The 26518-nt window shown below is 38.6% G+C and overlaps 2 protein-coding genes across 7 annotated transcripts in view; one reads left to right on the top strand and one right to left on the bottom strand.

The window, feature by feature from the left end:
• HERC4 (HECT and RLD domain containing E3 ubiquitin protein ligase 4) overlaps positions 1 to 20928 on the bottom strand; it is a 37641-nt gene extending 16713 nt beyond the window's left edge. For 2 of the 5 annotated variants that reach the window (XM_061448496.1, XM_061448529.1), the window contains exons 1-13: positions 20683 to 20829; positions 19684 to 19789; positions 18111 to 18402; positions 15069 to 15228; positions 13177 to 13253; positions 10661 to 10882; positions 8549 to 8640; positions 5074 to 5204; positions 4029 to 4189; positions 3567 to 3643; positions 1298 to 1422; positions 697 to 756; positions 67 to 178 (exon numbers count right to left, since the gene is read on the bottom strand). In XM_061448496.1, the coding sequence (XP_061304480.1) occupies positions 67 to 178; positions 697 to 756; positions 1298 to 1422; positions 3567 to 3643; positions 4029 to 4189; positions 5074 to 5204; positions 8549 to 8640; positions 10661 to 10882; positions 13177 to 13253; positions 15069 to 15228; positions 18111 to 18336 (1443 nt within the window). In that variant the 5' untranslated portion in view covers positions 18337 to 18402; positions 19684 to 19789; positions 20683 to 20829. Of the gene's footprint in view, positions 1 to 66; positions 179 to 696; positions 757 to 1297; positions 1423 to 3566; positions 3644 to 4028; positions 4190 to 5073; positions 5205 to 8548; positions 8641 to 10660; positions 10883 to 13176; positions 13254 to 15068; positions 15229 to 18110; positions 18403 to 19633; positions 19790 to 20682 lie in introns of all 5 variants that reach the window. The other 3 variants (XM_061448522.1, XM_061448514.1, XM_061448507.1) reach the window with 3 other exon arrangements.
• Positions 20929 to 24501: 3573 nt separating this feature from the next.
• Positions 24502 to 26518, top strand: part of MYPN (myopalladin) — a 74419-nt gene continuing 72402 nt past the window's right edge. For both annotated transcript variants that reach the window (XM_061448303.1, XM_061448289.1), the window contains exon 1: positions 24502 to 25123. The gene's annotated coding sequence lies outside the window, so the exon portion shown is untranslated. The remainder of the gene's footprint in view (positions 25124 to 26518) is intronic.

Below are 26518 nucleotides of genomic sequence, written 5' to 3'. Positions count from 1 at the left end.
GGTATTTTTTGACAGATGTAATACAGAAAGCTAATCCCAAACCTAAGGAAAACATGCAGCACAAACCTGTTGTGATATATGAGAGTGGTCAGGCTGTATAAGTTTGTGAAATAGTAGTCTAGCAGCATTCATATCAACCCCTGAGAATTTAGTGCTGGTTTTGTAATGATCATCATTGCTGCAAGGGAAGAAAAAAAATCCAGAGAAAAAGACTGAAACCTATATTCTCAGCAACTTAAGAATTTTCCTCACCTTGAATTTTTAGCCCTACTATGCAATTAAAACATGAGGTCACAGTATCAGACTTCCATTTTTTACATAACCTTTGAAGCAACTGAAAAAAAATTCCTCTAACTGCAAGACAATCATGTAAAAACATTAGGATCTAAATCAGACTGTGCAATATATTCTCCCTGAATTATACACAACCTATGTCGGAGAAATAATGAGTTTTGCTGGCTTACATGGTAACAGCCAGGCAGCACACACTTCCAAACTGGCATGAAACATGCTGAATTTTAGGCCAGCTGACAAACCATATGGCTGTAAAGGAACCAGAAGTTTAAACTTTGGGTATTAGAGTAACAGATAAGAAAATACTGGGAAGGTGTTACAATTGAAAACAACAGACACTAGGAAGGTAGGTACCATTAATTCTGTCACAGGTATACTTTGTTTAAAAGCTTCACCACTTACCTCAAAGCCAAAAAGCTCCCATTCAGACACCCAGCTGAGGAGAATGTTCCATCAATTTCACTGAAATTGTTCACATGAAATAACTTACATTTGTTTTCTTTTTACAAATTAGCATTTGCAATAAAAACTGTATTTAATCCCTAAAAAATTACATTGTACAAAGGGCAGAACTCTGACTTCAATATGACTAAACAACACTACGTAGAACTTCCACTCCAGACTCAATGCTTAAGACAGCTTGAATCAAAGCAAATCTTGGGTTTTTTTTTCTTTGCATCTTCCTTTATTAAAGTAGAAGCAATAATCTTTGAGCTGTTTTCCCATTCCTTTACATGTACTGTTATTTTCCAATGTGCAGCTAGATACCCAATTTAACCTTGTATATTCATCTGAACTGTGACAGGGATGATACAGACTAAAGGAGCTAAACAACTTGACAAGCATGACAATGAAAGCACAGCAAAAGCTCCGTATGTAATTAAAAAAAAAAAATACAAAAATCAGTAATTAAAACCAGGTTTTCTATGTATGTAAAAAACCCCAGTAATGCCCAATTCATAAGTAAAATTAAAAGATAACTTCCTTCCTCAAATTCACTTACTTAGCTATCTCTACTGGAAGCCTTCCAGATGGGAAAGTCAGCAATCTTTGAATAAACGTTTCATTCACAGTCCAAATCTGCTTCAAAAGGTCAGGACACCTAAAATCATCTGATGGCACCATGTTCTAAATTTTAAAGAAAGCATAAAGAATCAGGCACACAAAACTGATTTCCAGAAAAATAAATCTTGTTGTTAAGCTCTTTATCTCTTCATTGACCAACCATTTCCCTATACAGACTATTACTGTGAAATAAGCCCACGGATAAATTTACTGTATTCTAGCAGCTCTGCACTCACTACAAAAACAGAGCATACACTAAAACCATCTAGATTAGTATGTTAATTCACATTATAGCTTATTTAATGGTAAACTCCCTAAGCATACACTATTTCTATTTAATGAACTTTTCTATTTAATGAACCCTAAACAAGCTTTAGGAGAGTAGCAAGCATCTCCTCTCCCTAGTCACTATGAGCCATTTAGCTCACTTCTAAGCTGTGAGCACGCAAAAAGGAGCCATTCCATTTTTTGGACAGCTGCTCTCCCACCTCATTTCCATCAGACTCCTCTGAGAATGAATCATTTTTCTCTGAACATTCACTGCATCATCAGATGAGCTGCATTTTGATGTGCAGCTCATACCAAATGAATTCCAGCAAGATTTCTAATAGTAAAGAGGAGCAGAACCTAGATAATCCTTTTAAGTAGGAGCAATAGTTCAAAAAGAGATGGCAAATAGTCCCAAAAATAAGATTAAACTAGTAAAAGGAAACATATTTCTCCTGATGGTGGAGTCTAACATAGGTGACTCTGTATAATGATGACATTTTAGCTGTTGCCAAAAATGAGTACTTCTGATCCCATCCTACAGGATCAGGATGAGAAATCCTCTTGCTGTTTCCCTTGTGTCCAACCAAAGTATCATTTAAACCCCCAGTGAAACAACTCAGTGAACGGAGCTGCTCAAAAACTAACTTGATAAAACAGATTTTGGCCTAGACCCCTTAACTGGCAAGAGCACACAAGTCCCAGGAGTACAGTGCTTGCATAACTTGGAAATAATTCCATACAAATTACCAAAGAGTACTAAAAGAGATATTTTTGCAGCAAAGTTGATCTATTGCTAATACTTTCTGAAACAAGTCACAGTAACTGCGTTGATAATCTCCAGTTCACCTCAATCAGCCAGTCAGAATCTACTTCAATAATTACAAAAATTGCACAGAAGAAAGGAGTTTTAATAGAGAAGTTTTGAGCCTATATTATCAGTAATTTTTCCAGCCTACATCTACTAACCAAGCTTCTCTCAAGTACAATAGTTACAACTCAATCAGAACTTAAAAAGAAAAATAAACACACACCGCAAAAAAAAAAAACAAACACCCACAAAAACAAAACAAAAAAAAACAACACAAAAAACCCAAACCAAAACACACAAACTAGAAAATCTGTCGATTCTGTACAACCCGAACAGACTGTGGAAGCAATGAGTTGTTGCAAGTCTGACCCGTACTCAGTTTTTCTTGTCGGCAAACATGTTGCCCACTAAAACTGGCTTTCCTTCATGCCCAAATTCAGTTTTCACCTCTCATACTCAACTCTTGATGCTTCATTAATCCCTATGGTCTAATATCTGCTGCACTATACTGGAAACAGCCCTATATATCTTGATCTTGTTTCTTCCTCCTAACTCATCCTCTAACAGTATTTTGTGTCCACCACACTTTCACATTGCCATTTTTACTGTAAAGTCCTTCCAGATTTTTTCCATACTACAATTTAAAAGATCAAGTCTTGTCCATTTAAAACTTAAATTTAAACACTCGCATTAAACTATCACATAAGAAACTATGTCACCACCTACATTTATTTTGCAAAAATTCTATTTCTTCCCTCATCATTGTGGTATGCTAACAGCTGCAGAGGAGAAGACAACAAAGCTGCAGTCAGGAGTTACTGAGAAGGACTAGGCAGAGGCAAATCAACTATTCAACCACCGTTTCTTTAATGAAAGGAAAAGAAGTGAATGCATCCGTAAGAAAAAAGCTTATGCCAAAAAGCCTCAAGAGCTTACTAACAGTTAACAGTAAGTGTATGCATGTCCTCCAATTGCTAAATTGACTTAAGTGTCTTGCACTTCCACACTGTTCTAATGAGCTTTATAGCATTGTCATGTATCTTCAATATGAAAATCTTAAAATGCATCAGAAAAACCCTAAAATTTACCTCTGACAGACTTTGAAACTGAAGTATATTTAACTTGTTACCTGTGGATAAAAGTAGTGTGCAAAACTTTGGTCCCCACCAGAGAAAATTCTCTTTACACAATAATACTCCTCACTGTCTGCAATAAGAATAAACACAGGCAGCTGTGAAAATGCAATTTGAGAAATGACACTGCAATCAACAGTCAATTAGAAAAAGGTTCCTCTGTTACATAACCTCACTGAAGCAGATACTTGCAATACAATAGTTAAGACTATCTTTAACTGAGATAAATGCTAACAGCTCTAATCTTTATCTCCAGTGCTAACAAAGGACCTAATCCAACAACACAAGCAAGCATGTATTACCGACAGCAGAAATGGACTTTAGTGAATAGAGCACAGTGAAAATGAACTGTTTTAGGAGAAAGTGATTATAGTTCATTCGTAGTTTAAATCTCAAAACTTTTAAGACATTATAAAGAAAGGGGAATCCAAGAAGTAAATACACCAGATGTTGCTTACCTGCAGTTATCGGGCATTGAGTACTATAAGGAAGCCAGTTTCCTTTTACTGTGAAGGGACTTTTCCTATTACTGGTTGTTCCTGTACCTAATTGCCCGTTACCTCCAAGTCCAAAAGAATAAATTCTTCCAGATGAAGGAACAAATGCAGTGGTGTGCTGCCTAGGGCAAACAAAATTCAGTAATAGAAACCTAAGCATTATAACATGCTTTGTGCAGGCCAACCTAAGAATTGTTTTAAACAGTATGTTAGAAGTCCTGTAGTATCAAACACTCTACTCACCTATTGGTAATACTCTGCATTTATACTCCAACAAGCAATATTCCATTTTCAAGAATTTCAAGGACTGGAGATACCAGGTTCTGACTTGAGCCCCTGCATAGCTACAGTCTGGCCTCTAGAACATCTCTCTAGACATCGAGAAATTTGAATGTCTCTACCAGGCTTGCTACCTCTCCTTTCCCCTCCCACTCATCTCAAGTCTAGATGCCCTCTCTCCCATTACAAGGGAATGGGTCCACTCAATGTCAACCAAACTGCTAGGTTTACATTTACATATTCTTTAAACCAAATAACAAAGTATGCCCATCTTGTAAAAAAGTTATGCTGCCTTCCTCATTTTGTCATATGTGCTGGGAATACTTTGAGTTTCTTTGGTGCTATTTATAATACATGCAATAAAATCCCATTAGGAACTGAAGTGCCATACAGTGTTACAGATACCTCACAAAACAAATTATGTTTCCACATTTTACATTTATCGTCAGTGATGCTCATGTAGCCCCTTCAAACACACTTACTCTTAAGTAGAAAATGATAAAGTGACAGCAATAAACACCTTCACATTGATTAGTCACACTTTCAGTTTAGAAAATCAGAGCCTCTCAACACAGTAAGGTCTCTAAATATCTTTTGTTGCAGACCATCTTGTATTCCCTAACAAAACAAAACAAAAAACAAAACCCAACCCCCAAAAAACCACAAAAACAAACGAACAAAAAAAGAAACCACAAAACCCCCACACAAAACACAGAATAGGCCTTACCTGCCACAAGTTATCTGTGTGACAACACTTCCCATAAGTTCAAAAACTTTCCTTGGGTTTATCTCATGGCTGGTAGAATTATGGCCCAACTGACCATAGCCTCCAGCTCCAAATGTAAAAACTCCACCTTCCTAAACAAATAAATTATTTTCATTAAAAAGACAGTATCTTTCAGAACAAGAAACTTAACAGAAGAAAGGGTCTAATAAGTCTCCCTCTTTGATGATTTTAGAATTGTGGAGAGAGGAGTGAAAAAATACATGCACAAGAGGGCTCCGAGACACAGAAGGGTCACAGTTTTAATAACTGCAGTTATTAAAACACGGCACAGCTATTGAATATTACCTTATTCATGTTAAATGGTGTTCTTATAACTTCCACATTATTATACAATAGTCCTGCCATTAACTTGTGTCATTAATAGATACTAATCCTTGTTTTTCATCTTTTAAGGTTTTCCTAATGAACTACAACAGTATATAAACTCATACTATTAAAAAAGTACACTTCGGCTTTTAAATTCTGAATATAAATTTCAATGCAATTACTAAATAAGAAGCTGCCCTCAGGCAGACAATGCAGGGTATGACTCAAATAATCAGTTTCATTACCTGAAAGCACAACAAACCAGAAACTTTAAATATTGCTGTAAGACAATCTTTTAAGGTGTTTTTGATCAATTTAATCAAGAAATTAAACAAAAACTTTAACGAATGTTAAATCAGAAATACTATCAGAGATTATACAACTTAAAACAACTTTGAAACTTCCAATTTTCAAATAGTTTTGAAATTGTAAAGCTGTTTCAGCTAATCCTACTCTGCATCAGACTGGACCTCTGCTGGAAATCATCATTAAAATGGCAGCAGCCACTGCGAAAAACCAACAGCCTCATTCACTGAATCAGGATAACAAGTAGTGAGGGTTTTTCAAAAATTCAGAAAGACTTGAATGTTCACACATATGCAGTACTGTCTACAAAATAGATAAATCGAGACCCCTCGTTCTGCAAGGCCTATCATGCAAGGGAAAAGGGAGCTATACAAATGTACAGTAAACTCAGTATCTTAAGTTCATCAGCTATAAAGCAAACTTAAAGTTAATTTCCATACATTAAAAAGGGAAAAACATTCAGAATGCAAGTTATAGATACTGTTTTCTTTACATTCTCCATTTTCCTAACCTCATACAATAAATCAGTATCAATTTCAGGATTACAAAGTCATCACATCTTTTTCAGTCAAAGCGAGAGAATACTTTAAGACAAAAAGCAATTGTTTATCAACTGTCTTTTCCTTTCACTGTAGAAGTTTAAGTGTGTATAAACAACAGAAGTATGACCACGCTTAGGTAAATCATAGTCTTCAAAAACAAATTTTAACTTGCTGCAGTGTAAAAATTCAAACCAAGACATTAGAAAACACATTTCCAATTTTCTTCAGAAATAATATTAAACCCAGTTACTTTCAAAATGCTAATGCCTTCTACAGCAATATTCTGAATTCAACAGTTTCAGACACAAAATGGGTATTTAGTTGCCTGCCCAAATCTTGATCAGCCAGAATTGTTTTCTACTGCTATCAGTAATAAAATAATCTGCTTATATACTGATAAATATTACTGAGTGATGAACAGCAGGAAACTTCAAAATGTTAATACACGCTGATTTATACCTAAACATTGAAGTCTAATCCAACTATCAAAACACAGAAAGAAAAGTACAGGAGTCAATCACTTAAAGGAGAACACAGATATACTGTTTCACCCACCACATAACGAAGGTACTTATCATCACTTGATGAAGTACACTATTCACCACTAAAATGAGTGTAAGAAAGAGCACTAGCAGTATACATTCTGTGTTGCTTCAAAAAGTTTCCAAATAGGCTTGAGAGTTTAAAAATAAGACTCCAAATAATGCATTTAGCCAACAGTTATGTATAAAGCAATCTGACACACCTCTATGTGAACATGCCACACAGACACAGAATCACGCTTTTTTCCCAAATGAACTTTGAAATAAATGATCAACTTTTCATAGAACCTCACACTAAGACTTACTAGTGGATTAGGTACACCTTCAATTTCTTCAACTGGTTTGCCAATAGTATGTACCACTGCACAACAGCAGACAGAAGAGAGGAGTAAGAATATGTGAAAGAAACAACTCTACAGACACTGTGATCAGCGGAGGAGAGCGAGGAGGTGCTCCAGGCACCAGAGCAGAGATTCCCCTGAAAACCGTGGTGGAGACCATGGTGCGGCAGGCTGATCCCTGCAGCCCCTGGAGAGACCACAGTGGAGCAAATATCCACCTGCAGCCTGTGGAAGGCCCCAAACTACGGCAGGTGAATGCATCCAAAGGAGACCGACCCTGTGGAGAGCTCACACTGGAGCAGGCTCCTGACAAGACCTGTGGCCCCATGGAGAGAGAAGCCCATGCTGGAGCAGGTTTGCTGGCAAGACTCATGACCCCACAGGGAACCCATGCTGGGGCAGTCTGTTCCTGACAGACTGCACCCTGTGGAAGGGACACGCACTGGAGCAGTTTGTGAAGAAATGCAGTCTGTAGGAAGGACACATGAAGGTCCTTCATGGCCCATGGAAAGTCCATGGAGGACTCTCTCCTGTGCGTGTGACCCCATGTTGGAGCAAGGGAAGAGAGCAAGGTAGAAGAAGCAGCAGAGACAAAGTGTAATGAACTGACTGCAACGTCCATTTGCCATCACCTTGCACCACTTGGGCAGGAGGTAGAGAGTCTGGGAGTGAACTGGAGCCCAGGAAGAAGAGAGGGGTGAGGAAAGTTGTTTTTGTTTTTTTTTTAAGATTTGGCTTTATTCCTTATTACTCTACTGACTTTTGATTGGCAATTAATTAATTTCCCCAACTCAATTCCAGTTTGACAGTGACAGTAATCGATGAGTGACTTCTTTGTCTGTATCCTAATCTGTGAGCATGTAACATATTTTCTCTCCCCGTTCATCTGAGAAGGGGGAATGATGGAGTAGCTTTGATGGGCACCTGGCATCCAGCAAAGCTCAACCCAGCACAACAGCAACCAACCACACACACCAGTCCCCCCTAATTTAATTTAAATTCAAAATTAACTTGGTCTGATCAGTGATGCAGGACGCATTAGAGTCTGAAAACAGATAATCTCTTTAGTTAAGATACAGTAATATAAATTTCAGTGTCTGCAAAATCTTCATAATGCAACATACGCTGTCATATCAGAAATGCTGTACTTTGTATACTCAATTTCACTAAATCTGACAAAAAAGTAAAACTACTTAAAGATTGATTGCATTTGGTAAAGTTTTTTCAAATGTTTAACCATTCTTCCGCTGTTTCTTCAACTTCACCCCACAAAATCTGAAGAAATTTTATGCAGAATTTTATTATTTCCTATTCAGGTAGCATCTTCTCCTCAAAACATTAAAATATCGAAGCATAAATACATTTTTAAATATTGTACCTTTGTAAGGGCAGCAGTATGATCTTCTCCACAACATATATGAACAACCTTCTGAGTTCTCAGTGACTTTAGCAGCGTAGGGACATACCTGTCTGAGAAGTTTAACACAGCAGTAGATCACTTACTTGGAAAATAAAAATCAGAAAAGAAATAGTGTTGCTCATTTATTTGAATTCTGTTCCAGTCAAACAAGCACTTTAAACCTACTAGTATCATGCAATGATTGTGACTAATTTATGTATCTTTGAGAAGTGTTATTACAGAACAACAGACACTACTGTGCCGAAATACTTCGTAGCAAACAATCTCATTTCCTTAGCACAGGATCATATGCCAATATATAAATCATGAAATACAGAACAGTATGTCAGAACTCATACTGGCCATGAGAAACAAAAAGAAGGCTTTTTGAGTTATGTGCTTTACGTTTTTAAAGTGTTCCTCTAAGTTGATATCAGCTGGTCATAGCTCAGTATTGCTAAATGTGTAATAGAATGGAACACAGAATAATTAGGAGGCACAACTAAGTTCCCTCCATCACCTGTACAAAGGACCTTTGTCATCCAGTTGCACAAAGGCAGCTTTTTCAAATGTTAATGCTAAGGTCTTAAAATTTTTCAGGTATGCCACGATGCCTGGAAAAAGCCCTGTCAAGCTAGAAAAAAAGGAATTTTACTGAGAAGTGATACTATATAAAAAACTGGGGTCATACATATTCCAAGGAATACGTAGAAGCAACTGAAGTTCACATGAAGATTTTATTTCTGAAAAGTATATGTAATTTTCTTATTAGTGTGACCATACTTACAGCACTAATTCAGATATGCAGTTTAACCACAGAACATTTTTCTTATTTCAAATAGTGTGAATCCATGAGAAACATCTGAATTCACAAAAACAGCTATAGCTTATTCTATGTTACCGTGGTTTAAGCCCAGGCCATAAACCAGAACCACGCATTCTACTCCTCCTGACCTTTCTTCCCCCCGCTCCTGGACGGATGGGAAGGAGAATCGAAAGAACTTAACTCCCATGGGTTGAGATAAGAACAGTCCAGTAACTAAGGTGTAACACAAATCACTGCTGCTACCACCAATAATAATTACGATAAAGGAAATAACAAGGGAAGAGAATACAGTACCACCTGCCAACCGATACCAATACCTAGCCCAACCCAGCAGAGAACTAACTCTTCCAGGTAACTCTCAGTTACATCCTGGGCATGACGTGCTGTGGTATGAAATACCTCTTTGGTTAGTTTGGGTCAGGTGTCCTGTCTCTGCTTCCTCCTGGCTTCTCCTCCTCCCTGGCAGAGCATGAGACTCAGGAAGTCCTTGGTTAGACTACACATTTGAGCAGTAACTAAAGACATCGGTGTTACCAGCGCTGTTCCCAGGCCGAAAGTCAAAACACAGCACTGCACCAGCTACTAAGCAGGAGAAAAAATGGCTGCTACTGCTGAACCCAGGACATACACTAAACTGTGTGTTACAGGAATCTGATAGCACATACTCCCCTCTTAGACCCCTGAGCACAGGTAGTGTGCACATAACGTAAAAAAAACCCTAACAAATGTTTTTTTGTTTACCTAAACACCTGATAAAAATGGTTAATGAATATCAGTACCCTGGTAGAGGAAATCTTGGAAATTATTATCTGAAAATTGAGAATGACTACAAAAATGGCCTGAGAAATGCAGATATTCATATGGCAGTAAAACACTGAAGATGCCTTAAATGTGTCTACTAATTTTTTTCATAGATTACTGGTTTTGTCAAGCAAATTCATCTACCTAAAATTCAGTTCAAACTAACTACTGCAGAGTATCTTATTTCAGTCTCATTCAGAAAGCTTAAGTTGCAGAAAAATCTGGAACAGGGAAAGAAAACAAGTCAAGCAGGCTAGAATTTCAACATAACATCGTCAGAATTTTCATTACAAAACAGCAGAGGAAAAAAATTATGCCTTCCTTATGCAATCTTATATGACAGCAGCACTCCCTGACTATATTCAACTGAGGTTTGTTCTGTCTGGTCCTGTTGTAGAAATACTGCTGTCCTTAGATTCACATACCAAGATCTTTAGCACCAAATTTTATTAAAGTTTACTTACCATTATCATCATTAAGACCCAGCTGCCCAAATTTGTTGCGTCCCCATCCAAAAATGGCTCCAGAAAGAGTTAGTACAAAACTATGAGCTCCTCCTGCTGCAATCTGCGCAAAAGGAATTCCCAGCAGAGATTTAATCACTTGTGGCGAGTTTTGTTTTTTATACTCGTAACCTAAGCCCAGCTGGCCATATTTATTTTGTCCCCAGGAAAACACTTCACTTCCTGTTTAAAGGAAAAAAAAAAAAAAAGCACCAATACAATCAATACAGCATAATTATATAAAGTTTATTTAAGAAATGCTGAAAGTTAGGCAGTTAATCTTTAAATGTCATTTAGTTTGAAAATGCATAAAAATTACTGACTTCTGAAGCAAAGCATTCTTGTGTAATTTGCAGACATTCAACCCAAATATTTAATCAAAGTATTTAAATCACATTCATAGCCCTCCAAACTCTTCTTAACATCCCTGTTTCAAACAATGTTAGATAAATTGATTTTGGTTATTACAAAAGATGCTGTTTCCATTAGGAGTTCCACTACTGCACGTATTTATAGTCACAGATCTTTTTTGAAGCTGCATAACGGACATGCAAAAATCTCCAATTTCCAATCACAAGCCTCATTTAAGCTTTTATACAGTAATATACTTCATTTTCACATATCAATGGAATTACATATATTTTAAAAATGTAAATATTGTATTAATGATACTAATTGATGAAGCAGAAACTTTTGCATTTCATGCCTTACAAAGAAAATAAAAAAATTGAAGAATCAAGAATTAGAAAGCTATCTGCCTCCAAAATAAAACATTCTATGGAACAACCAACATTTTGCCAATATATTTACTACCCTAAAGATCAACGCTAATTACAAAGATACTTTGGTTTTGCTGATGTGATGTGTTATCTTCAAACAGTAATGTTTCAACAACAAAAACAAAATCAAACCAAAAACAATGAGACCAAAAAAAAGCCCTAAACCCACCACTTTTATATAAAAAAATTTCCCTAACAGCAAAGAAATCCTATGCTAATCATTTACAATCACAGGAACTAATCAACCTGATCAATATCCGATATAGAGATACAAAAATACTACAAAGTCTCCTCTCAAAATACGCAATTCAAGTAAGTTTATCCCATTTTCCTCCCTGTGCAAGTACATTTTCAAGACCATAACCTCACTACATTGCAAGTAATTTGGTGGGTTCTCTGCAGATCAGAAGAAAACCCAAAGCAAACAAAGACAAAACTACCTTAACAAAGCATGTAAGGAACAGAAACATAGGGCTGCAAACCCATGAACTGGCAATAGGATAGTGATGTTGTATATGAAGCTTGTGAGTAAAATTCACTGAGTGAATTTTAAATTGCGAACTCCTATTAAATTCTTGCACCTCTGACCAATAGAACACTTAACAGCATAATGCTGATACTCCCCACATCTGCTGCTGAACTTAACCCAGGCAAAGGGCTATTTGTAAATCTGTCTGACTGTCCTGAAAACAAGCAATCTCACTACATTATAATGGTAAAGGCATATGCAATGGCAAAGAAAACACTTAATATGAGCCCATAAAAAGTCATGTACAGAATTAAAGCATGGGTAGTCAGTATAAACTGTTACACAAAACAGTAAACAAAACCAAAATAAAAACAAAACCAAACCCAAAACAAAACAAGCAACCAAAAAAACCCCCAAAACATTCAGCATACAATTAACACCTCTCTCCCCACAACTTTACTTTATATTTTAACTACGTATTTTTAAGCAACACTGCCAAACTTAAATCTTTCTGTGTTTTGTGGTTTGAGTTTTTTAAGTTTCTCTTAACCCCGTCCAGCAGCCAGTTCTTCCAAATGAAAGTTTTGGCAACAATTTTCCTTTGTCACAATGAAATAAACGAGCAGCGCATTTAAATTCATATTCATTCTGGAGAGCTATATTAACAAGATATGCAGTACTCTTACACAAGTTAAGCCAACTAAGTATGCTCTTATGGCCCCAGCAAAATTTTGGAGACAGATGTTTAAACCTTTCAAAAGGTGGGTTATAATGTAACATTACATTTTAACTGTAGAAGCACCAACAAACCAGGGGCTTTGCAATAGGAAAGTCAGACAAGTCATTGCAGTCATTGCCTGCAAGCCTCTGACCTGAAGTTACAGATCAAAATAGACTAATAGACAAAATGGCATGCTAGCGGGATGACAAAGAAACAGGACCAAAAATAAGGAGGGAAACAAAAATTAATTAAAAGGCAGTTACATGAAAGAAAGATGATAAAGAGAAAAAAAAGGTAAGAAAAGAAAGTAGAACACAACATTTGTTTGTACCTTTATTTTTTAAATTCCATCATTAAATTACACTTCCCCTACCAACCTGAAATCCATTCTGTGTTAAGTGGTAGCACGTTTTTAAAAAAACATTTCCTTTATAAAACTAACAAGTGTTGAAACCTTTAGAATTACCTGGTAAGAAATTACACAAAACTTCAGAAGAATCTGGCTTACCTTTTGAGAGCGCTAGCGAATGATAATAACCACAAGCTACTTGAACAATCTGGATCTCTGATAAGCTTTTAATATTTCTATTGGGGTAAGAAAACAAGAGAAAGAATTAAGCTGCTAATTCACAGTACAGAAATATAAAGTCACACAAAAGGGCAAAATACAGAAAGTGAATCCTTTACAGTGAAGTATATATAAAACTAATTTAAATATCCTAACTTTAATTAGAAGCTATTTAGTAAAGTCTTAAGTCAAAATTGCTTCTTTTCTAATGCTTTCAAGGGCAGGCTCTGTTTTATCTTCAAGGTAACTTCACCAGTAAAAGACCGTAAGGAAGTATTAGGGAGGCTCACGTGATAGGAAGGAGATGCTACACAGCCAAATGGAGGAAATAAATACCAGATGCAAGTAGAAAATTATTCCTACTTTCTAGTTTCCAAAAGAAAAAGGTTTTGACATTTTCTGTATAACAATATTAGAGTTACAGTCTTTATCTCACACACTCAATTTTTCATCTTTACCAACATCAAGATCATAAAAATCAAAGAATACCAGGTTGGAAGGGACCTGAAGGGGTCTGGTCCAACCTTTCTTGGCAAAGCATGACTTAGGCTAGATGTTCCAGCACGCTGTCCAGCCAAGTTTTAGAAAAGAAAGCGTCCAGTGTTGGGGAATCCACCACATCCCTAGGGAGATTATTCCAATGCTGACTGCATCTCATGTTCAGTCACAATCTCCCCAAAAGAAACTTCTAGCCATTACCTCTCACCTTTTCCATGACTCCTGTAAAAAGGGAGTCATGTCTTCTTTATGGCCACTGTTTAAACACTGAAATATGGTGTAAGGTCTCTCCTGAGCCTTATTTTCTCAAGGCTGAACAAATCCAGTTCTCTCAGCCTTTTCACAAAGGACAAGCTTTCCAGTCCTTTGATCATCTTTGTGGCCCTTCCTAGGAGGAGCCTGTCCAGGCAGGGACCAAAACTGAACACACAACTTGAATCCAAAGTTCAGTTTACAGAACTGTTAAGTATTGCACGATAACATAAAAAAGTTGCAAACAAATATGAATGTGCATTAAATCTAGCATGCTTTCAACTTCTGATGAGAAAACCAGGAGTTTCTAAAAGGCCTCTGGGTTTTTTAGTTTGAAATAAAAAAAACTTCCCAGTAGTTATTTGTATCTTTCATATTTATATATATGTCATAGATAAACATGATAAAGTTATGCATTACTAACATTTCAAGGAATTGTTACTTTCTTGCATATTTTTCCTATGTAAAAAACAAAATTAGAAAAGAAAACCTCCAGCTTGCAAACATACAAACTTCTTTCTATAGACAGTTCCACTGATTTCAGTGAACCTATTCATCACAGCAAAAATGTGGACTTCAGCTAGCTGGAACACTTACAGCATTCTGAAAACAAGCAAGTGAATCTGGCTAGCAATCATTTTTATAACTAGAAGGCATATTATTTGATCACAGCTAAAATTTGTGGTGAGAACTGCAAAGATCAGACAGCAAACATACCTTCTTCAAATGCACTCCCACAACTGGTTTAACAGTCTTTTTCTCTAACTTCTCTTAAAGAGCAGTTATCAGTTCCTACTTATATTATTAAAATACCCATCCTACTTTTCCAACATAACTCTCATTCTTAGTAGATAGGTATTAAAAAAAAAAGGAAAAAAGCAAACCAACCAACCACCCTGTAACACACTCCTCATGTGAGCTGACTTTTGAGAAATTAAACTGTCTACAGCATATAAGTGCCATAACTAAAATACACTTTATAATGTATTTTTAATTATAATAGCAGAATAGATTAACCAATATGACTTAACCATTTAAAAAAAAAAAAAAAGAAAAATTATTATATACTAATATTTTTTAACCTGGGCACTCTGATGCATTCCTCTGTTCCTGGCAAGCCAAGCTGTCCATCAGTAGCCAGACCCCAAGCATATACCTGACCCTTGTCATTCAGTGCAAGAGTGTGGGCTTCTCCACATGACACAGCTACAATATTTTGGGCATCCAGGGCACCAACATGCTCTAAAATAAATAAATAAATAAAAAATTAGTTGCCTAAAACCAAACTACTAAGAAAAAAAAAAAGGTACTAAGAAGCTACTGCTGTTCAAGACAGGTATACTCAGTACTAAAATATCAATTGAAATGACACAGAAGCAAGCCCAAAAGTCTGCCAAAACATTCTTCATTTAAAATTATAAGCATGCTGTTCTAGGAGAAGCAAGTTAAATTCGACAAGCTAAAATTAACCAAATAAGAAGTATATCTGAAACAATATAAGAAGTGCACAAAAACTGCAGCTTGATCATAATGGTTCCTTCTAATCTTGCCAATCTGAAAATGAGTGCAGAAACTAATTAACATTAAGGTCAAATAGATTATTGTCAAATGACTACACGTGTAGGCATTATGCAAGAGGAAAACATTCCACCACAGCAAATTAAATTCACCTATTCATTATTAACAAAAAAGCCTGGAAAACAAGGCAGGGCAAATTAAAGACTAAAGCTACTGATTTTGCAATGAGCTACACAATGCCCTCTTTATAATGCAAAACTCTGTAGAAACAGATCCTAAAGAGTAATTTTTCTAGATATACAGTGTATGCCCTGAAAAGCAAACACTAAAATATCTGCGATTTTTTTTCCAGCAGCCTGCATCAATACCTTTAAATACATTTGGAAAACTTTGTTTTCATGCTTATGATTTGTGATCATAAGCCTAGCATTTTCATTTCAACAAGAGTAAAACGGAGAAATACTATCATGGCCTGTCACTCAGGCTGGAATTTTCAAGAGTCCTCTTAAATAAGAGCCTACTTGACATTTTAAACACTTTTCTATTCCTAAGAATGGCACATCACTGAAAAAGCCTGTGTATCATCAATGTAATATGCACTGTAAACACAACCCATCATAGCCTAAAATGATTTCCAAACAGTAGCGAATAGTATCTGCAACATGACAGGCACACAGTTTCCAAAAGAAAGTAAAACAAACAGCAGACATCAGTTCATTCTTTTAAACAGCTGGTCTGATTAAAGAGGTTACCACCCCAATTCAAGCCATTATGGCCTTCACAGCCCTACCAATGGAAGGGGTCATGCAAGTGCTCTCCAGCTCAGTCAAGATCATGCAGATTAGCTCAGACTATCTTAACCAGCTGCTAAACTAGCCAGGGTGACTGATACAGGTTAAAGAGCATTCACGTAGTCCATATGGTAAGCAGAGCTCTGTGGGGAGAAAAGAGGGAAGGCACAGCTAAATAGTGCCACTGGTGACACAGAGGTGACAAAGACATGCAGTCAGTGACAACAACATCTTCAGTTAACAGAAAGACATTCAAAAGAGAGCATAAACCCATTTGTAAAGATACCGAGCCTCTTTATATTGCACAAGAAAAGTTATCCCAATGCACTGACTTCACATGAGAACATTCAACAGCACTGTCAGTAACCTCTAGACGAAAGAAAAATTAGGGAGGAGAACATTACAGTCCTCGTGACTGGTGTGCCTGGGCATGTTAATACAGAAAAAATTAAAAATAGAGAGACTTATAGTATGTTTCTTCATTATATAGGAAAGTTCATGCAAGTCTTAAAATTTATTTTTTTTTTAAAATAAAAAGAAAAAAAAAAAAAAGAAGACCAGAACACAGAAGTCAAATATTTTCGTAGTAACTTTAACATTTAAAAGACAATTCAGCATCATTTTCAAAGTGGGTAACAATTACTCAGGCAGTTTGATAAGCTAAGTTTCTATTCATGTTCGTGAAGCAAATACTTGCTCAAGATTAAAATTTATCAGTTTTAATATTCATTTACAGTTTCCCAATAGAAGTCCAAATTAGTTTTGGAAAGTTACACATCAACTAACACACACATACGCACAAGAATAAAAACATCACAAAACAAAACAAAACAATCTTTATTTGGCACCAAAGCTGAAACTCTGAATAAAGGAGTACTAAAATACTGCATAATAACTTATTTCTAATTGAAATATTTCTATCAATTATTGTGCCAAGTAACTCATAAAATTCCTATAGCAGTGATTAGAATAAACTCTTAGTAAGCCTTTTCAGTTTGCTTACGATATGCTGTAAGTACTGTCAGAAGCACTGTTCCACATCTCGCAGTCGCGTATAGCTATGACTCACATGCACAGCTCTGAAGGGAGCCCATGTGCACACTCCTCTGCAGTCCCTGCAAGATGTTTACCCACTTCTGCTATAGAACTGCACTAGCAGGAAGCAGAAACACGCATTTCACATAGATGTGAAAATTCTTTGAGCTTTTTGTTTCCTATTTAATGCTTTAGGTTTTTCCAAATCCTCTTCCCGTCGCACTGCACATGCTGAAAAGTTTTTTATCAAAAGTTGTACTTTCAGTTCATTAAAAAAAAAATTAATAACACTGCTTTAATCAGACCTGCTCTACATCACATATTAGATGATTAAAACAACACAGCATGTTTCTTAACTATGGTATGCCAAATGTTTGTTTCTACCATATTACAGTAACCAAACCCATATATACAGTACAATGCTAATCCAAGTACTAAAGCAGGTCACCTCCTCTTGAGGTTAACAACAGCCACTGAGTCTCCCATAGCCTTGGGTAAAGTGATTTCATGCTGGAAATAAAACGCAGTGGCACTTTCCAGCTGCATGGCAGACAAAAATATGAGGAGACATACATGTTTCACAGTTGGTCGTTTCCAATTGTCACAAGATGCAATTCAAGCAAAGGAATGCTTTCAAAGTTAAAAACATAGCCATTCTTGGAAGGTCCACTGTGCATACAATTCAGCACATGCACAAATGCTTGGCAATCTTGGTAGCATAATGAAAACAAATACATGCACAACTAAGTACTCCCCGCAGTTCATTACTTCTAAACTTACCGGGTCTTTTCCTGGCTTTTTCATGCCCTAGTTGTCCTAGATCATTGCATCCACATGTATAAACAGTGCCATCATCCAGGACAAAAACAGTATGTCTTAGTCCACATCCTACATCTCTCACCCTTTTATTTAAGAAAAAGTCACTTTTTCTGGGTTCTAAAACAATCTCTTCATCAATTCCACCTAATCCAAGCTGTCCAAAAGATGCGTTTCCCCAGCACAACATGTTTATGCTTCTTTTGATCACAGTGATCCTCCAACTTGACTTTTCTAGAATATCCCTTCTGTGCAGCTGTTAAAAAAAAGTGCAGTTTTTCAGTATTGTCCATTTACATTACCTTCTATAAAGCATGTAATTCACAAATTCACTTTCTATATACCAGTATATTGAAATACTGAACAATTTTTAGAGACTGTGATTTACTTTCTTGGACAGTATTTACATTAACTTTGCAGTAAAATGCTTTCCTTCCTATTTCAGATAAATGTTTTTAAGATGTGCAAGTTCTCAGTTTTATAATACTTTTTTAAAGTACCATTCTTTGTTAAACTTCTCTAATTCCTAATCCTGAACTATGTAAGTGGCAGTCATAATCAATTCTAACAAGTGGCAATGACCTCAAACATTTTTTAAGATGGGAAAGACTCGTGTCATTGCATGAAGAGCTGCATGACTCCAGAAAGCACTGGGTACAGCCTCAAGATCATCCCCAAAAACAACATTTGACTCACAGCTTGGAAAAAATTGGTCATCTCTGATCAATCCAGTTATGCAACACAAAGAAGAATACGATGTGTCAATCATTACATTTAAGCAACTATGAGTCAACTGAACTTCCAATTTTAAAGAAAATATATAGGCAAAACTCAAGTCGCCAGTCTTCAAACGCAAACAACATGAGCTACAGCTCCATAGTTACTCTGCATAACAGGAGGCCGCGTACACAAACTCCCCCATGCAAACCCCCAGCCCTAACGCCTAAATTTTAATTACCAGTGTTTGTGATAACAGACTCTGTACCTACCTGGAAAGAATACAAAGCTACACTTGTCTTTCATTTTCAGTATTGCAGATGATGAAGAAATTATGACAGTGATTTCACCATTACTCATACTACACTTCTGTGACAGCAAGTTTCCCCATATTTTCAGAACAATTTAAAAATCAATGCAATACAGTGTAAAACTTCTGTAATTTTTTAGCTCTGACCATTATCTGGAAGACAGCACGACTAATGGAATGGGGAATAAAATGCACCATGAATGCATTCAGTCTTAAGTGCTGCAGGATTGTAACACATATAAACTGCTTCAACATAAAACTGCTCACACCAGCTAGCACTCAAGTGTTACACAAAACAGAAAAGGGCAGAATTCTTGCCAGCACAACACAATGATCTATGTTTCTCTGCAAAAGTTAAAATGCAGTAAACAAGATGCTTATTTTTGTGATGTCATAACCCCCCCCAACCAAATAAAACTAGAACAGTCAAACAGCTTAAAATATATTGCTTTCTGTTTACCTATCTCAGAGGATGACGCATGGTCAAATATTTCCCTAGCTATATCCTACCACATTCAGAAGGGGACATCAAAACGATGAAGTCTTCAGTTAAGACATAGCTATGCAACAGCAAATTTCACACATTTGTAGCAGTGACTGCAATGCAAGCTTCAACCTGCAACACAAGAAGTGAGAAAAGATGTATGAGTATAGTGCGTTAAGATTTCTGTAGTCAAGATTTATCTCCACCTCCAGTGGGGCAAGAGGAAACGTTCTCCTTTCATCTGAAACAGGTACATATTTCCACAGAAGGTGGGGTTTTTGTTTGTTTCTTTCTTTCACGAGTCAGTATCCACAGCAGCTTTGTACTCTGACCTCAAATCACAGCAGTATTTTAGCCCTGTACGTTGCCATCAAGCCAACTCACGTTGTCAGCTGCTAGATACTACCACGCGTGACGTCAAAACCAGTCCAGTGCCGACACCAAATACGGAACGCGAGGGAAACCACCCAACCCGTTTTCTATTAGCAGAGGCAGGGCGGGTAACGGTGCCACAGGAAGAGTCTGGATGTTTCCCGCAGACTGGAGCGGGCTGTGTAACGTCGCTGCGCCCGGCCACCCCAAGGGCCGAGCCACACGCTCTCTTCAGCGGTCCCTTCGCGCGGGACACCGCAAATGCGGTCAGCCTGCAGTACGGGTTCCACAGCTCTCCTCCCTAAGGCACCGCTACCTCGCTGGGCTCCGGAGAGAGCTGCCACGGGACGGAGTGAAGGAAGCCCCGGCGGAGGGGCGCAGGTCCGCGGCCGGCGGGGGGCCTCCGCCCGTTCCGACGGGGGCGGTGCCAGACGCCGAGGTCCCTCCACAGCCCGCCCCGCAACTGCTAAGCAGCATCACCCATAAACGGCCCTAACTTCCTCGGCCCAACTGCCGCCCCACGCCTTCCTGCCTCCCCTTCCCCGCTCCCGCACCCGAGTGCGGCCCCGTGCACTTTCTTGTCCGCCCGCGGGGCCGAAGGGCGGCAGCGCCCGCGGAGGTCCGACAGCGCATCCCGGAGAGGCGGAACTCACCGGCGAGGCGCTCCAGTTCGGTCAATTCCACTCCACTTCCCCCGGTGCCGCGATGCGATGTGATGCCGTACCCAAGCCCGGCCCACCCGCTGCAGGCACCCACCGGCCACCGCGAGGGTGTGAGCAGCCCAACCCGGAGCGATGACAGGGCCCGGCCGCCACTTCTGCGCAGGCGCGAACTCAGCGGGCGGGGCCGCAGCGCGCCCGCTTCACCCCTCGCCTCCTTCCCACCCGGCCTCGTGGTCAGGGGCGGTGACGCAGCGCTGGCGCGGCGTGACGTCAGCCCGGAGCTCAGCAGCGGGAGGCGCTGCTTGCCCGGTGGGGTCGGGGGTCTGGGGTGCTGGAGCGCTGGAGCGCCGGAGCTCGGTTCCGTGTGGCTTCGGTTCCGTCTGTTGGGCTATGGAGAGGCTGAGCGAGAAGTTGACAATAAATAACTGTAGGGGGATGAGCATGAAGTGGAGAATGAGGGAGCATGCCTCCCTCCTCCCAGTGCGCCCGCGGGACGGCACTGGAGAAGAGCGGAGCTGGGGCGGGAGGGGCTGTGAGCTGTGGAACTCACTCCCGGGTGGTGATGGCAGCTCTGCATTAGCCTTGGCTTGGTAACAGGTGAGCCGCGGGGAAATACAGCTGCGTTAAAACGGGCCATCGTTGTATCACATCACTATTTTTAAATCAATATTTTTTTAAAAAATGGGTAAGTTCTGGGACAAATCATTCCCTCCCTGTTTGCTGAGGAGAGATCTTTGTGATGATGTATTTCTCGTTCCCTGTGGAGTGCTAAGAAACTTTGTGGTGTGTTGCTAGTCACTGTGATCTACGGAGATACGCAGAAGCCTTTGCTTGATCTCGAGGGCACGAAAAGAATGAGATCAGTGAACGGGGAGGAACTGGATCCACCAGGAAGAAGCAGGAACAAACTGTCCTTCATACTCCAATTACCTGTCAGTAACTTCTGACAGGAGAGGAGAGTGATGTAGGTGGTGTTGCTGCAGCGTGTGGCAGCGGTGCAAAGGCCAGTACTGCCGCTGGCCTGCCAGGTTCAGGGTGAGGGGCAGGTAGGGGTGGGTTCGCTGTATCCTCCCAGCAGAAACGAAGGCAGTTTTCTCAATTCTGCATTCTGTTACAAGCATCCGCAGGGTGGGTATGTTAAAACGTTTCCCTCCTAGGATTTTGCTTACTACCAGGAGGAAAACACATTGCAATTTATGTAAGTGGATCAGGTTGGGAATCCTTATTTAACAGTCTCTCTGTAGCAGTTCGAGGATCCAGTTTTATATAGGTCAGGAAGTAAAAAAAGCCAGGACCAGTCATACTTCATGGCAAAGTGATTCTGGAAACTATGGGGTAAGAAAGTTCTGTGTTTGGTGTCATTTTGCCCTGTAATGGAAAGCATTTAAATAAATAAACCTACCAAACAAATGGGATGTCTTGGGCCAGCCATTAAGTCCTTTGTGTATCTAAATGAATAAGATTCTACAGGACTTCTCAGAATTTGTGGTTGTAGATTTATCAGTAAAGATCCAAACCAGAAATATTAAATTCATACATTCAGAAAATGAGATAGCTGTGTAGCTGACAGAGGCTAAATGATGCAGCACTTTTCATGGTAGCAAATCCTCAGGTTTGTTATTTAAAGAAGAGATGAGTGATTTGCCTTTTTCCATTCTGTGTGTAAGAATGGAAGGTTAGCAGTAGCTGCTACATGTAGCAAACGAAGGAAAACATTTAATTCGTTTTCTAGTTCTAATCTTCCTTCTCCCTATATTTGAGGCCACCGGAGTAATTAACTGCAAATAATCCCACTCTGAAGTATATTTTAAATACTCATTCACTGTGCAATGTGTCCTCTGACCAGCATGTGGAGATATGTTCATGTACTTGAGAACATTGTATGCCAGTACAATTTTTACATGGAAAAGGATTTTGATATAACTGGCCTAATTCATTAACTAACATATGAAGGGTGAAACAACATATAATGTTGCACAAATGTCAACTCCCTTCTGTAACAGACATAGCTATACTATTTAAAAGAATTATTTTAATCCTAAAATCAGATTACTGCTAGTTAAGTAATTCAAATGTATCTTCAAATAAAGTATAAGCTGTATTTTTATTCTATTCACCACCTATCTTAGCAAATTTTATTTTCTCTTCCAGAGAAGCCATACCCTGCCTGTATGCTTTGAGAGTGCCCCTTCCTTCATGGGGCTAAAGGTACACAGGCAGTGGAGGAAAGAGTGCCTGCTCTGATGCCACATCACTGATTGGACTCCCAATCGCTTAGTACAACCATCTCTGCATCCACTGGCATTAAATCTGCCAAAATGTGGTTCTCTAGTTGCAGTGGTCAAGAGAACTGCAGGTAAGCATGCCTGCACCTCAATATTTCCAATGTCCACTCTAGTACTTGCAAAAAAACCCCCAGTATTTTGCAGTGACACAAAATCCAGTGAAAACAAGACATATAAGTCTGGTTAACTTCAAGGAAGACATATATTTTTTCCTGGGTGCCTTAGCACAGAAGGATTTCTATTACAACTGCACAGTCTTCTTACTGATGGTCACAACAAACAGGAAACTATTTTCAGTTGCCCTGCCATTATTAAAATAGCAATGCTTAGCTACTCCTGGTGATTGCTGTCAGCACAACTGTGGTTTTTAAATTCTGTCACTCTTAATCACCCATTCAGATAATGCAAAAAAAAAAAATAAAAAAAAGTATATACTGTTAATTAACATATACTTTATGCTATTACTGTAAAACATGGAAAGCATGTTTTTGAAGGCTACAGTGTTACAGCACAAAACTTCCTGTGTAGCTGATAACAGAGGTGGACTGTTCTCTGCCTCCATTTTCTCCTCGCAAGAGTGAGTACATGCTTTAGAAACATTAGTTCCTCATTTCAAACCTCCTTGTTTATACTTTGATGTGTCACAGACTACAGAAAATAGAAATGGGTGTCCAGAACAGCTGATAACATGAAATTAGAGATGTCAGCATTTTGCTGTGAGAAATTACTAACCTTTGTGTGAAGCCTTTGTGTAGAATATTCTTGATTAAGACAAAGGAAAGGCTTTAGAATGCAAACAGCCAGACGAGAAAGGTACAGTGTGACCCTTTATGCCATTTCAGTTTTACATTTTATCTTTATATTCTTCACAATACCACTATTTGGATGTTAGTAATTAATGAAAGTGCCAATGTAGAGAGACAGACATAACTCACATACACACAGAGTACATGTTTTCTGTGTTTTGATACTTCATAGCTTAGCATGTTTTAGTTCTCTGTCTGCCCACCCTGCCCATTGTCCTGATTCTGGTTAGCTCAAATGTAAATATGCTTACAAGATCAATTATTTAATAATTGATGGTGATACAGTGAAAAAAAAAGAATATTTTTTTCACCTGTTTGCTAAGGTAAATCACTATATAAATACCAAACTGATCATATAGCAAGTTCTGTGTCTACCTATCTCAAGGCACCTAATTAGGGGAGCTGTTTAAGGATAAGATGAGGAATCATACCTTCAAATAAGATAAGCAAAACAAAAAAACTTTCAAAACCCTATTCCCCTCGTGTCAGGTAACAAAATGCATCTGAAATATCCAAAAGAATGCTTCTCATAAGACATCAGATGTAAAGAAAATGGAAAAGCAGTGAAGGTTAAGAATGAATCATGGACAGGAAGACTGGAGTGAAAGAAACAAGCTGACCTCTGCATTAGGTATGAAGCTCTCATGCTCACAAACTCTTCTGTGGATCTCGTATCACCCAGCCCACACAAGTTGCAGCTGGCATTCAGAGGACTACCCCATATCCTGGCAGTATGGCAGAAGATACACAAGTGCCAGGCACCTGCAGGCTGGGGCTGAAGATGCTGAACATTTTTGAACATCCTACACAGAAGGTTGGAAGTGTAGTCCCTCCCAACATGCAGCATGTTCTTTTTCCATTGCCATGATATTTCACGCTATTACATGAATCTTTCTTTTATAAATAGATTAGCAGACAAGGTGCTAACCAAACACCAGGAAAAAATTCCCAAGTAATCCAAGTGTTGGATGCTGAGACAGCAATTCACATGTAATTAAGCTGGGCTTTTGGTCAGGCTGGCACTGATCTTTGATTTTTAAGGTGCAGTCCTACAGGAATACAAGATCAATAATTGAGCTAGTTCTGCCCTATAGAGACCAATCTGAGAACACAGTGAACCTCAGCTTATAAAATAGCAGCTCCAAGTGGTGCCACATGCTGCTGATTCTGACATGACACTGTGTCTTTGCATGGCAGGATGATGAAGCACCCTAAAATTAGCCTTCTTACTATTTTGTAAAGAGCAGGCAGAAAGGTAGCAGCCTGCACTGAGGAGAACAAAGAGGCACAGGAGAGGACGAGAACCGAGGCTCACACACAGGCTGGTCGCAACACTTCATGGTGAGCACTCTTGGCTTCTTTGCAAATTTCCATTTGGATTGTTTAGTGTCATTTCTTATCCCAAGCACTGGGTGACCTAGTTGTGAAAAAAGAAAGGTCCTCACGTAAACAGAGGTGGGGTGGAGGGATCTGCTCCCTCAGGGGGCTTGGGAGAGAGCAGAGAGGAGAACTATCTGTGAAAATTACACAGATGGTCTCTTTTCTTAGATGTGTGGTGGGACCTGGCATTTAAGTGACAGAATTAAGTTTGTTGTTACTGGAATAGAACTGGGAATGGAAGAAAAAAATGAGCTGGTATGGAAACCAGAAATACCATGATAAAGCCCCTTCTCTGTTGAACCAGACTGAGTTTTTCCTGATATTCAGCTCTCTCCCCACCCCATTTATTGGGTTATAAGTTCCTTGGATTTACAAAGAGTAAGATTTAAAATTAAAAAGAACCTTCCAGGCAGTAGGAAGATAAGCATGGATGTATTTGGGCATGGGAACAGAAACAGTGAAGGAAAAGGTCCTACACTAGAATAATGCTAGCAGAGGACAAGGAAAATGAAGCTGTAAAGAAACATTTGATTATCAGAGGGCACAGTAGGCATGACATGAAATAAATGTTAGGTTGGATTGCTAGGAGAGAAGACGAAACAGTATGCATCTCTAGGAAACCTAGGACATCAGCTAGGTGTAATAGTGTGTGGGCCTGTGCCTAAACAATTGTCAGGACCCACTGTTTTCTCTGTTCCTATGGCAGGACTCTGAGAATAGTAGTTGGGAAGAAAATAAATCTGAATTATAAACCAACGAGTATGTTTGAACTACATTGAGCTGTTTCTGCTTTTAGTTATCACTTAAAAATATGTGACTATTTCGCCACAAAGATATTTCTGTTTAGTAAAGATGATTGGACAGTACTCAGCAGCTCAGGGTAAGACTCATGATTTCACATATATTACTGAAACCTAGAGGGACATGATAATGTAATATCTATTTTGGTGCAGTTAGCAAGTCATAGACATTTGGTATAGCATGGACTGAAACATCGTGTTGAAGTGATAATGAATCTATGCTATTTGTGCCAACTGCAGTACGTGACATCTCTGTTCAAAAAGTGGATTAAATATTCACAGTGGACAAAGACTCATGGACAGATGGAAAATTACATTTCCCTTGCAGAAGTTGTTAAGAAGCCCCACAGAAATTGCATGTGAGCAGTCAGAGCTCTGAGTCCTTGGAGGGCTGTAACACTGAATTTCCTGTAACGTCAGAATGAAATTAGAATAAAAGATTAAAAAAATATTTGACATAGAGAAGGAAAGTGAGCTGTATAAGAAGCACAATCAAATCCTCATGGCTGTGTGAAAAACAGAATCACTGCTGCTACCTACCCGCAATTCATATGTA

The sequence above is a fragment of the Pezoporus flaviventris genome, unplaced genomic scaffold (genome assembly GCF_033815535.1).
Source record: "Pezoporus flaviventris isolate CSIRO_AGI_PZ_B2104156 unplaced genomic scaffold, CSIRO_AGI_Pfla_v1 ptg000001l, whole genome shotgun sequence".
Taxonomy (NCBI): domain Eukaryota; kingdom Metazoa; phylum Chordata; class Aves; order Psittaciformes; family Psittacidae; genus Pezoporus; species Pezoporus flaviventris.
Note: the sequence above shows the minus strand (reverse complement) of the source record. Positions and strands in the feature narration are given on the sequence as shown.